Source organism: Ranitomeya imitator, chromosome 5, assembly GCF_032444005.1.
Source record: "Ranitomeya imitator isolate aRanImi1 chromosome 5, aRanImi1.pri, whole genome shotgun sequence".
In the NCBI taxonomy this organism is placed as follows: domain Eukaryota; kingdom Metazoa; phylum Chordata; class Amphibia; order Anura; family Dendrobatidae; genus Ranitomeya; species Ranitomeya imitator.
The window spans coordinates 528,835,056-528,849,762 of NC_091286.1; the positions used below are offsets into that span (position 1 = coordinate 528,835,056).

At 41.0% G+C, this 14,707-nt stretch overlaps 1 protein-coding gene across 1 annotated transcript in view; it reads right to left on the bottom strand.

Annotated features, from left to right (window-relative positions):
* SLC9A9 (solute carrier family 9 member A9) overlaps window positions 1-14,707 on the bottom strand; it is a 1,444,260-nt gene that overhangs the window by 625,931 nt on the left and 803,622 nt on the right. The window contains exon 12 of the mRNA XM_069768082.1: window positions 6,780-6,933. Coding sequence (XP_069624183.1) covers window positions 6,780-6,933 — 154 coding nt within the window. The remainder of the gene's footprint in view (window positions 1-6,779; window positions 6,934-14,707) is intronic.

The following is a 14,707-nucleotide window of genomic DNA, read 5'->3' on the forward strand; positions in this document are numbered from 1 at the left end:
GGCTTCCTTCTTGCCACTCTTCCATAAAGGCCAGTGTACAACTGATTGCTGTCCTATGGCCAAACTGTCCCACCTCAGCTGTAGTTGTCTGCAGTTCATCCAGAGTGATCATGGGTCTCATGGCTGCATCTCTGATCAGTCTTCTTCTTGTTTGAGATGAAAGTTTAGAGCAGTGGTCCCCAACTTCAGGCCTCGAGGGCCGCCAACAGTGCAGGTTTTCAGGATTTCCTTAGTATTGCACAGGAGTTGGAATCATCACCTGTGCAGAAGATCACATTACCACCGATGCAATACTAAAGAAATCCTGAAAACCTGCACTGTTGGCGGCCCTCGAGGCCTGGAGTTGGGGACCCCTGGTTTAGAGGGACGGCTGGGTAGATTTGCAGTGGTATGATACTCCTTCCATTTTAATATGATCGCTTGCACAGTGCTCCTTGGGATGTTTAAAGTTTTGGAAATCATTTTGCATCCAAATCCAGCTTTAAACTTATCCACAACAGTATCACAGACCTGTCTGTTGTGTTCCTTGGTTGTTCCTTGGTCTTCATGATGCTCTCTGTGCTTCAAACAGAACCTTGAGACAATCACAGAGCAGGTGCATTTATACAGAGAGTTGATTACACACAGGTGGATTATATTTATCATCATTAGGCATTTAGGACAACATTGGATCATTCAGAGATCCACAATGAACTTCTGGAGTGAGTTTGCTGCACTGAAAGTAAAGGGGCCGAATAATATTGCACGCCCCACTTTCAAGTTTTTGAATTTCCACAAAAATTTAAAATAACCAATACATTTCGTTCAACTTCACAATTGTGTTCCACTCGTTGATTCTTCACCAAAAATTTACGTTTGGTATCTTTATGTTTGAAGCATGATATGTGGGAAAAAGTTAAAAAGTTCCAGGGGGCCGAATACTTTCGCAAGGCACTGTATATAGGATGTGGGATTTTAGAGTTCCCTTTACTTTTTTGAGCAGTGTATACAGATGTAAATTGTAAATGAGCTGGGATTAAACAAATTACAATCTTACAAATAAATAGTGGTGAGTAGGTATTACATGGAGTGCCGATTTAATAAAACTGTCTTGCCTGTTTGCAGTTGGATTATAATTTTGTAGCAGTCAGTAAAATTAATGTTATGTTCTGCAGGTCTCCTTTACTATGCCAAATCTTGATAAATTCCCAATTGTATGTATTACACAGACATTCATGTCACACTTTAACTCTTAAAACTCATCTGAAGTTCTACAATATGGTACGTTATACTGTCGGAGGTGTTCTCAAGAGGTCAACTGTAACATGAGGGATAATCCGGCAAGTGTACAATTACCACACAGTGACCATACAGTATACATAAATGTTTATGCAAAAGTAGTGCAAGACTGGTACATCTCATACTTTGCTAGGATATTTTCTGTAGCTTAAACCTCAATGTTTTAGACTATAAGACACACTTTTTACCAACAGAAAATCCATTAAAAAAGCCTGTGCTTCTTAAAGTCTGGCAGATTTCTCTTATCAAGGAGAATACTGACACAGCATCTGTCACAGGTTTACCATGACATAGAGGGGCCATTAGACCATGGTGTCTGATTTCACGTACTTCTGCACTGATTAGAAGCACTTCACCATCATATCAAACAGTGCAGATTTCTGTTAGGCTTCTCTGAAGTTTTCCTGCTTTGATGATCTCAGCTGTTCAGTGTTGGCCAATCCCCTCTGATATATACTCGTCCTGGTTATCAAAATTGCCAACGTTAGTTTTATACGGCCTGGTATGGAGTTGAAAGTGTTTACTGAGGAGGCGTTTGGAGTGTTGTTCTAAAAACCATTGCTTGGTGATTTGTTTGTGTGCATATCCTCATCCTCTCCTATTTGGTTGTTCCTTCCTTTTACTTCCCAGTATTCCACTCTGCTGTTTGTGAGTGCATATTTGTATGATTGGTATTTTCAATTATCCGTGTGCGTCTGCCCTTGTTAGTCTGGTTTGTGTTTTTTACATACAACTACTAACAACCTCCCTTGATGGGGAGGGGACAGAAAAGGGCTCATTCAGCAGCTCAACAAGGAACATGGCCCCAGCATCATCACCATTAGAAGTAATCTGGGTAGCAGGGATAGCTAGGGCACCCCTAGGTTTAGGAATAGGGAAGGAGCCCAAAGCCTCAGGTTATCAAACTACATTCACATGACAGCAACCTTCTCAAACACAAAGAGAACTGTGCTCTCTCGTCAGGCTCCACACTGATCGTTCTTATCGGTGAAAGGCAGGAAAAAGCTACTTGTACATCATGAATAGCTGAATGAGCATTCAAGTTATGTGATCGGTCTTAAGCCTGGAAAATGTGGTAATGTGTACAGTATGGTTGTGTATATGTGTATGTAGCAGGGCTATGTGTGTGTGTAGCAGAGTTGTATGTGTATGTAGCAGAACTGTGTGAGTTGATGTAGCTGAGCTGTGTGTGTTGATGTTGCTGATTTGTGTTTTTGTGCATGTAGCACAGCTGGGTATATATGTAGAAGAGCGGTGTTAATATGTAAGAAAATGTAAAATGCATGTACTCTACATGCAGCAGTGTTGTGTATACGTGTGCTGCATATAGTGTAGATAACGTTCATGCTGTAAATCTATAATTGGTAAAACTATACTATACTATAACTATACTATACTATAACTATACTATACTATAACTATACTATATTGGTAAAAGTGTTGAAACCCTTGAAATTGATCCAGAAAATGAAGTATTTCTCCCAGAAAATGATTGCAATTACACATGTTTTGTTATACATGTTTATTTCCTTTGTGTGTATTGGAACAACACAAAAAACTGAGAAAAAAGGCAAATTGGAAATAATTTCACATAAAAACCCAAAATATGGGCTGGACAAAATTGTTGGCACCCTTAACTTAATATTTGGATGCACATCCTTTGGAATAAATAAGTGCAATCACTTCCTATAACCATTAACAAGCTTCTTACACCTCTCTACTGGAATTTGGGACCAGTTTTCTTTTGCAAACTGCCCCAGGTCTCTCATATTTGATGGGTGCCTTCTCCCAACAGCAATTTTAAGATTGCATATCCATATTTTAAGAGTGCATATCCTCATCCTCTCCTATTTGGTTGTTCCTTCCTTTTACTTCCCAGTATTCCACTCTGCTGTTTGTGAGTGCATATTTGTATGATTGGTATTTTCAATTATCCGTGTGCGTCTGCCCTTGTTAGTCTGGTTTGTGTTTTTTACATACAACTACTAACAACCTCCCTTGATGGGGAGGGGACAGAAAAGGTCTCATTCAGCAGCTCAACAAGGAACATGGCCCCAGCATCATCACCATTAGAAGTAATCTGGGTAGCAGGGATAGCTGGGGCACCCCTAGGTTTAGGAATAGGGAAGGAGCCCAAAGCCTCAGGTTATCAAACTACATTCACATGACAGCAACCTTCTCAAACACAAAGAGAACTGTGCTCTCTCGTCAGGCTCCACACTGATCGTTCTTATCGGTGAAAGGCAGGAAAAAGCTACTTGTACATCATGAATAGCTGAATGAGCATTCAAGTTATGTGATCGGTCTTAAGCCTGGAAAATGTGGTAATGTGTACAGTATGGTTGTGTATATGTGTATGTAGCAGGGCTATGTGTGTGTGTAGCAGAGTTGTATGTGTATGTAGCAGAACTGTGTGAGTTGATGTAGCTGAGCTGTGTGTGTTGATGTTGCTGATTTGTGTTTTTGTGCATGTAGCACAGCTGGGTATATATGTAGAATAGCGGTGTTAATATGTAAGAAAATGTAAAATGCATGTACTCTACATGCAGCAGTGTTGTGTATACGTGTGCTGCATATAGTGTAGATAACGTTCATGCTGTAAATCTATAATTGGTAAAACTATACTATACTATAACTATACTATACCATAACTATACTATACTATACTATAACTATACTATATTGGTAAAAGTGTTGAAACCCTTGAAATTGATCCAGAAAATGAAGTATTTCTCCCAGAAAATTATTGCAATTACACATGTTTTGTTATACATGTTTATTTCCTTTGTGTGTATTGGAACAACACAAAAAACTGAGAAAAAAAGGCAAATTGGAAATAATTTCACATAAAAACCCAAAATATGGGCTGGACAAAATTGTTGGCACCCTTAACTTAATATTTGGATGCACATCCTTTGGAATAAATAAGTGCAATCACTTCCTATAACCATTAACAAGCTTCTTACACCTCTCTACTGGAATTTGGGACCAGTTTTCTTTTGCAAACTGCCCCAGGTCTCTCATATTTGATGGGTGCCTTCTCCCAACAGCAATTTTAAGATCTCTCCACAGGTGTTCAATAAGATTTAGATCCAGACTTATTGCTGACCACTTCAGGACTCTCCAGCACTTTGCTTCCATCCATTTCTAGGTGCTTCTTGAAGTATGTTTGGGACCAATGTTCTAATGAAAAAACCCATGAACTTGGACACAGACCCATCTTTCTGACACTGGGCACTATATTGTGACCCAAAATATTTTGGGAATATTCAGATTTCATGATGCCTTGCACACATTCAAAGCACCCAGTGCCAAAGGCAGCAAGAAAAAAACAAAACTTATTTGAACCTCCATCATATTTGTTCTTTTCTTTGTAGCCTCATTCTGTTTTTGGTAAACAGTAGACTGATGTGCTTTACCAAGAAGCTGTATTTTGGTCTCATCTGTTCACAAGATGCTTTCCCAGAAGGATTTTGGCTTGCTTGCATTTATTTTTGCAAACTACAGTCTAGCTATTTTATCTCTCTGTGTGATCAGTGGGGTCTTCCTTGGGTCTCCTGCCAGAGCGTTTTATTTCATTCAACTGTCAACGGATAGTTCACAGTGACACTGATACGCCCTGAGTCTTCAGGACAGCTTGAATTTCTTTGGAACTTGATTGGGTCTGCTTGTCCACCATCCGGACTATCCTGCGTTGCAAACTTTTATCAAGTTTTCTCAGCTGTCCACGTCAGGAATATTAGCCACAGTGCTATGGGTTAAATATCAGAAATGCCACCTAGTAGTCCTAAACTGTTAGAATCAGTTAAGTATAGTGATCACCAATACCAATCAAATAAAAAATATATATTTTTATTAAGTTATCAAAAACATGCAAACACAAACACTTATAAAAACAGGTGCCTCCAGTATGTGGGACTAGCAATAATGGACATGTGCATGCTGTTATTGGCCCTATATAATTACATGACTCTATGGTATAGTACAGATAAAAACAATGAACCCATTAATATACAAATGCATATGAATAGAAACACTACTATTGTCTTATGCAGGCCAGTGGCTAATTAAATTGACAGTGCTTAGAGGAGTAATGCTGTCATCATAAAGTGTAGGGGATTTCTTACCAGAAATCAGGGGCCTGGGCTTGTCTCGTGCTACTCTGTCCTGATGTGCTTTTCATAACACTTCCTCATGGAGCATGTCAGGGAGGGGGATGACTGACATTAAGTATTGGTGTGTATCCAATGAAATGTTATGTGGTGCGGCACATGATATGGAGTAAATCAGTATAATTCGCTGTGAGAAGGTTGGATGAATATGGCACATGACGCCACCCCATCACATGACTCACGGCTTAAGGTCTTTGACCCACAAGCCAGTAGCGAAGTCAAATGCCATGGGTTGAAAACTTCTTCACTATGTTGTGCACCGTGGACAAAGGAACATCAAGATCTCTGGAGGTGAACTTGGAACCTTAAGATTGTTGATACTGATTCTGCTTTTTTGTGTTGTTCCAATACACACAAAGGAGATAAACATGTATATAACAAAAAACATGTAATTGTAATATTTTTCAGGAGATAAATACTTCATTTTCTGGAACCATTTCAAGGGTGCAAACACTTTTGGCCATGACTGTACAAGCTGCAGAGAAACACTAGCAATAGATCTATTACCTCCATATTCCACTCTAGAGAATAAAAATAGTGATTTTGACCATTTCAAGTCTTTACACATATAGTAATGTTTTAATTAGTAGGAAATACGGTATGTTTTTCCTATATTCAGCTATGTAAACTTGGGGTGCATCTTATAGTGATCTGCATCCTACTGTCCAAAATATTTGTTATATTTTCTTAAATTGTTTCCCTCAAATCTTCTCCTGACTTCTTTTGGTCTCCGGAGTAACGTTGTGTACACTGAGAGATTGGTCTCACATGTTCTTGTCTTCAGTAGACTACTAATCCTGGTTTCTTTCTTTGATTTATTGACTTTACTTCTGTTCTTTTCTCCTGGTCCTTCACTGGGAGTAAACTTTATAAAATGAGAATTACCATCGCTCCTACAGCTTGCCAATCATGAACCTAAATGGAGGTCCTTCTCCTTCTGTACAGAGAATAGTGCCTGTTCTAGTCTTTAACATTTATTGAAAAGGGCTAGATTACTCTACAGCAATGCTTTGGAGGATAAGCTATGCATACTGAGTTTGAGAAGTGGGTATAGTTATATGCGTCAGCCTTTTTATGTACAATCTGTCCAGCATCCTCCAATTATTATGGTAAATTATCACAATTCACTCACTTAGCAGATTATATGGTTTAAAGGTACAATTACACAATTTATGGTACACCATAGTCTAGGCAGTACATGAGAAAATATTTATCCTTAGTATATTGACTTGATCACATATATTAGCAATATTCACTGCGTAGAGTAAAGAGGAAAACCATATTTAGTCTCCCAATCTCTGCATATCATTCTAATTGTGCATAACTAACCTGATTTGAAGCCATGTCAGCATTGGTGTCGTGCCACCTCCAAAAACCCACACTGTGAAGAAGACGACCAACAACGTTGTGGTGAACATCATCTGTTTCGGCTGAGAATCTGTATCTCGAATAGCAAGTGCAAAAGCTATGGCACCACGTAAACCTGCAGGAAGAAGTTGTGTATAATTATGTGCTGAAAATGTGACGTTATATGATATAAAGAATAAATAAATCACATTTTGGGTGGTGTAAGAAAAATCATAAAAACAAAACTCTGGAGTGGCACCAATCCCTTGCACTCAGTACTGTGTCTCCCATGGGTCCCCTGGCATCAACATGCACAGCTTGTCCAAATAGGAAGAAAAATCTCTCATCCAGTTCATATACGAAATGTGAAGGCTGCAGCCAATCAGTGGCCGCTCATTAAGCACATGACACCCTCTACCGGATTTTAATGCCAGAAGAAACAGTACCAAATGTGGAGGAACAGCGCCAGTCTCAAAACTAAGTTTTTATTGTTTTTTTTTACACCACCCTGGTCTCGATAAGTCTGTGATTTAATGTAGTGGACAATCCTTTAAGAGACTAAACACTCATTGCGTTATAACTTACAAGCAATTAATTACTTATAACTTATAAGTATTTAATTGCTTAGCATGCATATTATATCTGCTTCAGAAGGAAGAGACTACCATCTCTATAGTGATACCTATAAGTCAATGACATATTTAAAAGCCATGAAATATTAGTAGCAACAACCTGTATATCTTAAAAGCTAATTTGCAAAATATATTAGAAAAAGCTGCCTACACATGGGTGTCTCTGGTTTGGTGGAAATACCTTGTGATTTTTCAAGGTTCTTTAATGGTTTGGACATTGACTTACAGGGTAGATCAGGCTACCTCTGGTGAGCATATGGAGGGCTGTGCCCTCCAAAGAAATGCCAAGCCATAACATCACTGCGAAACAGGGAATGCTGAAGGATGTTGCAGGCAGCATATCGCTCTCCACGGCATCTCCAGACTGTCACGTCTGTCACATGTGCTGAGTGTGAACCTGCTTTCATCTGTGCAGAGCACAGGGCACCAGTGGAAAATTTGCTAATCCTGGTGTTCTGTGACAAATGATAATCTTCCTGAACAGTGTTGGGCTGTGAGCACAACCCCCATCTGTGGATGTCGGGCACTCAAACCATCCTCATGGAGTCGGTTTCTAACCATTGGTGTAGACACATGCACATTTGTGGCCTGCTGGAGGTCATTTTTGCAGGGCTCTGGCAGTGCTCCTCCTGTTCCTCCTTGCACAAAGGCTGAGGTGGCGGTCCTGCTGCTGGGTTGTTGCCCTCCTACGGCCCCCTCCACATCCCCTGGTCTACTGACCTGTCTCCTGGTAGTGCCTCCAGCCTCTGGACACTATGCTGACAGACCAGACACAGCAAACCTTCTTGCCACAGCTCACATTGATGTGCCATCCTGAATGAGCTGCACTACCTGAGCCACTTGTGTGGGTTGTATAGTCCCTCTCATGCTAACACAAGTGTGAAAGCACAACCAACATTCAAAAGTGACCAAAACATCAGCCAGAAAGCATTGGAACTGAGATGTGGTTTGGGGTCCCCACCTGCAGAACTACTCCTTTATAGAGTGTGTCTTGATAATTGCCAATAATTTCCATCTGGTGTCTATTCCATTTGCACAACAGCATGTGAAATTGATTGTCAAACAGTGTTGCTTCCTAAGTGGACAGTTTGATTTCACAGAAGTTTGATTTACTTGGAGTTATATTCTGTTGTTTTAAGTGTTTCCTTTATTTTTTTGAGCAGTGTATATATGGCTCGCGAAAGTATTCATCCCCATGGCTTTTTACCTGTTTTGTTACATTACATCCTGGGTTTAACTATTTTTGTGTGTGATGTATCAGCACTAAATAGTTTAAGTTGGTGTAGTCAACTGAGAAAAATTAAGGTATACATTGAATTTATGGTGTGAAATAACTTAAAATTAGTGTGTGCATATGTATTTACCCTTTTGCGATGAAGCTCCTGAAAATTATTGGTGCAAGCAATTAGCTTCATACGTCACATGCTTAGTGAAACAAAGTCCACCTGTGTGCAATCTATGTGTCTCATGATCTGTCAGTCTATACACTCCTATTCTGAAAGGCCATAGAGGCTTCAACACCATTATCCAAGTGGCACCGCTAACCAAACAATACCATGGAGATCTCCAAACAAGTCAGGACAATGTTGTTGAGAAGTACAAGTCAGGGTTGGGTTATAAAAAAAATATCCCTTTCTCTGATAATCCTCTGGAGCACCATGAAATCCATTATCATCAAACAGAAAGAACATAGTACCACAAGAAACCTGCCAAGAGAGGACTGCCCAGCAAAACTCTCAGCCAGAGCACGGAGGACATTAATCAGAGAGGCAAAAAAGAGACCAAAGGTAAACCTGAAGGAGCTGTAGAGGTTCCAAGCAGAGACTGGAGTATCTGTCTGTATGACCACAATAAGCCATATACTCCTTTGAGGTGGCATTCATGGAAGGGTGGGAAAGAAAAAGACTTTACTTACACACAAAAATGTTAAGGCTCATTTTAAGTTTGCCAAAATACATGAGGGAGACTCCCCAATGTATGGAAGAAAATGCTGTGGTCAACTGAAAACTAAATTTAACTTTTTGGCCACCAGCGTAAACTCTATGTCTGGTGTCAAACCAGCACAGCTCATCACACCAAGAACAGTGTGTCAGTGTTTTGAGACTGTGACAGAGGCTCATCTTCCAACAAAACAATGACCCAAAGCATGCTGCTAAAGAAACACTCGTTTAAGGGGAAACATGTAAATGTTTTGGAGTGACCTAGTCAAAGCCCAGACCTTAATCCGATTGAGATTCTGTGATCAGACTTGAAGAATGCTGTTCACCAGAGGAAACCATCTAACTTGAAGGAGATGGAGCAGTTTTGACTTGAGGAATGGGCAAAAGCCCCAGTGGCAAGATGTGGAAATCTTATAGAGACTTTTTCAAAGCAACTTGCAGCTGTAATTGTCGCAAAATAAGCTCATCAATAGTGGTCTCTCGGTCAAGAATATTGCCAAACTGCATTATTTTAATGCCGTGACAATTGGAAGCATATGAAATGGAGAGGTGGATGTCCAGGCAAAATATCAGAGTGCTTGCGTCAGCTCATCACAAGGTCTATGAGTTCTGGCGTGAAAAACACGGTAGTGGAGGTGGCTCATATGCTTCGTAATAGTGAGATCACAGACATTCATGCAAACACCGTGTGATGCAGGTTACACAAGTCAGGAATGGGGTCTCGAAAAATAGCTTACCGAATAGCTGCATCGGTAACCTCGATACCTGGAGCACTAACGATAATCAGCTGTTTGGCCCAACAAACAGGCTCTCCATGCATGTGTTGTGACTGTCACACAGCAGCGAAACATGCAGCTGTGGCGCCGAACAGCTGATTATCGGGAGCGCTTCTGGTATCCAGACTACCGATGCAGCTATTCTGTAAGTGTTACACCTAATCGGATAAGCACTTATTCAAAGCTATTTGATCAACCCTAGTGAAGAGGCATTGACTGCAATATTGTCGTAAGAAGCGTTGGCTTGAGTTTGCAGAAACATACGAAAAGTAAACAGTAGAAAATTGTAAAGAGGTGATGACATTCAGTAAACTAGGCTCTGATGGGTGTAGAAGAAACAAGGGAAAAAGGGTCTAACTAATAGAGAATTTGAAGAAACTGTCTAGATCGATAAAGAAAGCCTCATGATATGGGATTGTTTCACAGCCAAAGGCGATGGATACTTGACCAAAAGTGAGCTGGATGTGAGTATCCTACATGAGTAGTTACTTTGCACAGTTGAGTACTATCGGTATGAAAAGAACAACATAGTGTTACAGCAGGAAAACGACCCGAAGCATACGTCAAAATTGGCAAAGAAATGGCTCTATGACAATTAAGTAGAGATGCTGGATTGACCCCCACAGTCCCCAGACCTGAACCCAGTCGAACACTTGTGGGTAGAGTTGAAGAATAAGCTGTATACATACTCAATAGAGTTGACTAGTTTGCACGAACTTTGGGAGCGTGTGGAAGAGACCTGGGATCAGATTTCGGTCGAGAGATGCTTGAATCTGAGCATGCCAAGAAGGACTTAAGCAGTATTGAAAGACAAAGATGTATTAAAATACTAACATAATAATAAAAACCAAAATTTAGATTTTTAGGAGGAACACAGTAATGATGCAGTGACAAGAATCTGCATAAGTAATCATATGCAAAAGTCATATTTGTGCATGAGCTAGCTAAGATGATTGTCTATAATACGATGGTAGTGATCCCATTCGAAGCAGTAGGGAATGGTGATAAATGGAGTTTGAATGTCAAAAGTTCAATATATTGTTAGCCTATCACTCTCCAGTGTAATAGGTCGAACACCTGGGACTGCTAAGGTTTGTCTCTTTGGTAGCCCCACAGGTACACCCTTGGTGCCAGGATTGCCAGGGATACACCCAAACATGCCATAATGTCCGCCTTGAAACTGCTGGATCAGGAGTTTGTTAGTCTCATGTTGGGTCTGCTGCTATATCTGCTCCTGCTACAACTACAGATTGGCCTGGATCAGTTGCTTAACAAGCTTCTCCATGCTTTCAGACTGTGCTCCCATTGCTGTAGCTGCTTTTACTCAGGATATTTAATCTTTACACTGTGATCGCCTGTTCTGAGACTTCATGGCCACATTCTCCACCAACTGTGGGCATTGTCCCTCTCAGGTAGGCATCAGGTATTGTTTACACAGGCACTGGAATCTTGAGTCAATACAATGTGATGTGTATTTGCACTAGTTGCACAGAACCTAAACAAAACCATAGACACAAAATTCCTAGGTTAGCCTAGACAGCTTTGCTACATACTCAACCCCCCCCCCCCCCCCCCTCGCCTAAAGCTAGGGGTTGGGCAAGATCTGCCAGCACACAGGGCTTTAAATTGACCCAAATGTGAGGATCATGCTTGATAATTCAGCCAGTTGCACATAGTAAGAGCTTGTAGAGCTAGGATTTACCCCTTGCCTACCTGGCTTTGCTATAGTGTATAAAGTTAGGTCAAGAAAAACAATGGGCAAAATAAGTATTTGATAGACTGCCGATTGTACAAGTTTTTCCATCTACAAATAATAGAGAGATATGTATTTTTTTCATAGATACACTCCAACTGTGAGAGACCGAATCCAAAATAATTAAATTGTATTTTATTGCATGAAATAAGTATTTGATCACCTACCAACCAGCAAGAGTTCTGGCTCTCACAGACCTGTTAGTTTTTCTTTAAAAATCACACCTACTGGGCACTCATTACCTGTATTAATTGTACTTGTTTGAACTTGTTACCTCTATTAAAGACACCTGTTCACACACTCTATCAATCACACTCCAACCTCTCCACCATGGCAAAGACCAAAGAGTGGTCTAAGGATTCCAGGGACAAAATTGTAGACTGACACATGGCTTGGATGGTGTCATGGTTTGTTTGGAAGTTTTGTCTGGTACCTCAGGGTTAAGGTTTTTCAGCCTCTCTCTGGCTGTGAGAGGGCTTTAAATGGCCTCAGCTGGGCTCCAGGCTTTGTCAGTTACATGTCTGCCCTCGGCTGAGTACTTTGACACTTGTGTGCTTGTGCCTGTTCTGGTATGTTATCCTGTTACTGACCCGGTTCTGTCCCCCATTTTGGCTTTTGTCTATTGATTCTGTGCTGCACATTCAGTTGCCTGGTTTCTGACTTCTGCTCCGTCCTGACTACCCATTTTTCCTGTCCCCCTGGTACTTTTGCTGCCCTCTCCAGTTTCTGACACTCGGCTTGTATTAGATTCCTCTTTTGTTCCTTGCTTTTGTACCTCGCTGTCAACTCTGTATTGACCTCGGCTCTCCTGACCTTGTACAGTACTGTCGGTGCCCGCCATCTTCCGTTATCTCCCTGGGAGCGTTGCGGCTGGCTCTGCCCCGGTTCCACCCCCTACAGTCATGTGTCTCAAGTCCTGCACGTCAGCGGCCATGTCCAGTCACGGTAAGCTTTATGTGTGCTGCCCAGCCTCACTCATCAGGGACATAGCGGAACATGTGTACTGAGTGTGCTTTATCAGTCATGGAGTTCCGAACAGATGGACTACAGGACAATCGGCAAGCAGCTCGATGAGAAGGCAACAACTGTTGGCACAACTATTAGAGAATGGAAGGAACACAAGATGACTGTTGATCTTCCTCGGTTTGGGGCTCCATGCAAGATCTTGCCTCAAAGGGTAAGGATGCTTCTGAGAAAGAATATGAATCAGCCCACAAATATATGGGAGGACCTGATCATTTACCTGAAGAGAGCTGGGGCCATAGCTTCAAACATTATCATTAGAAACACACTACGCAGTCATGGATTAAAATCCTGCAGTGCACGCAAGGTCCCCCTGCTCACGCAAGCAATATGCAGGCCCGTTTGAAGTTCACTAATGACCATCTGGAAGATTGAAAGGAGGCATGGGAGAAGGTCTTGTGGTCAGATAATACCAAAATAGAACTTTTTGGCATCATCTCCACTCGCTGTGCTTGGAGGAGAAAGAAGGATGTGCAAAATTCTAAGAACACCATCCCAACTGTGAAGCATGGTGAGGGAAACATTATACTTCGGGGTGCTTTTCTGCAAATGGAACAGGACGACTGCACCGTATTGAAGAGAAGATTTATAGGGTCATAAATTGCGAGATTTTGGCCAGCAGCCTCCTTCCCGCTTTGAAGGGGTCTGAAACTCAACATTGGTCGTGACAGACCTGAAACCTGAAAGATATGGAGAAGATCTGTATGGGAGAGTGGGGCAAAATCCGTGCTACAGTGTGTGCAAACTTGGTCAATAAGTACAGGAAACGTCTGACCTCTGTAATTGCAAACAAAGATTTCTGTACCAAGTATTAAGGTTTGTTTTTCTAATGTATCAAATCCTTATTTCATGCAATAAAATGCTAAATAATTAAGTATTTATTTATGCAAAAATCATACAATGGGAATTTCTGTATTTTTTTTTAAGATTCTATCTCTCACAGATGAAGTACACCTGATAAAAATTAGAGGCCTCTACATTCTTTGTAGGTGGGGAAACTTGTAAAATTGGCAGTGTGTCAAATACTTATTGTCCATACTGTATTTGGACAGTAACACAAGTTTTGGTATTTTAGCTATTTGTCAAAACATATTCAATTAAGAGTTATATTAACATAGTAACATAGTAACATAGTTAGTAAGGCCGAAAAAAGACATTTGTCCATCCAGTTCAGCCTATATTCCATCATAATAAATACCCAGATCTACGTCCTTCTACAGAACCTAATAATTGTATGATACAATATTGTTCTGCTCCAGGAAGACATCCAGGCCTCTCTTGAACCCCTTGACTGAGTTCGCCATCACCACCTCCTCAGGCAAGCAATTCCAGATTCTCACTGCCCTAACAGTAAAGAATCCTCTTCTATGTTGGTGGAAAAACCTTCTCTCCTCCAGACGCAAAGAATGCCCCCTTGTGCCCGTCACCTTCCTTGGTATAAACAGATCCTCAGCGAGATATTTGTATTGTCCCCTTATATACTTATACATGGTTATTAGATCGCCCCTCAGTCGTCTTTTTTCTAGACTAAATAATCCTAATTTCGCTAATCTATCTGGGTATTGTAGTTCTCCCATCCCCTTTATTAATTTTGTTGCCCTCCTTTGTACTCTCTCTAGTTCCATTATATCCTTCCTGAGCACCGGTGCCCAAAACTGGACACAGTACTCCATGTGCGGTCTAACTAGGGATTTGTACAGAGGCAGTATAATGCCCTCATCATGTGTATCCAGACCTCTTTTAATGCACCCCATGATCCTGTTTGCCTTGGCAGCTGCTGCCTGGC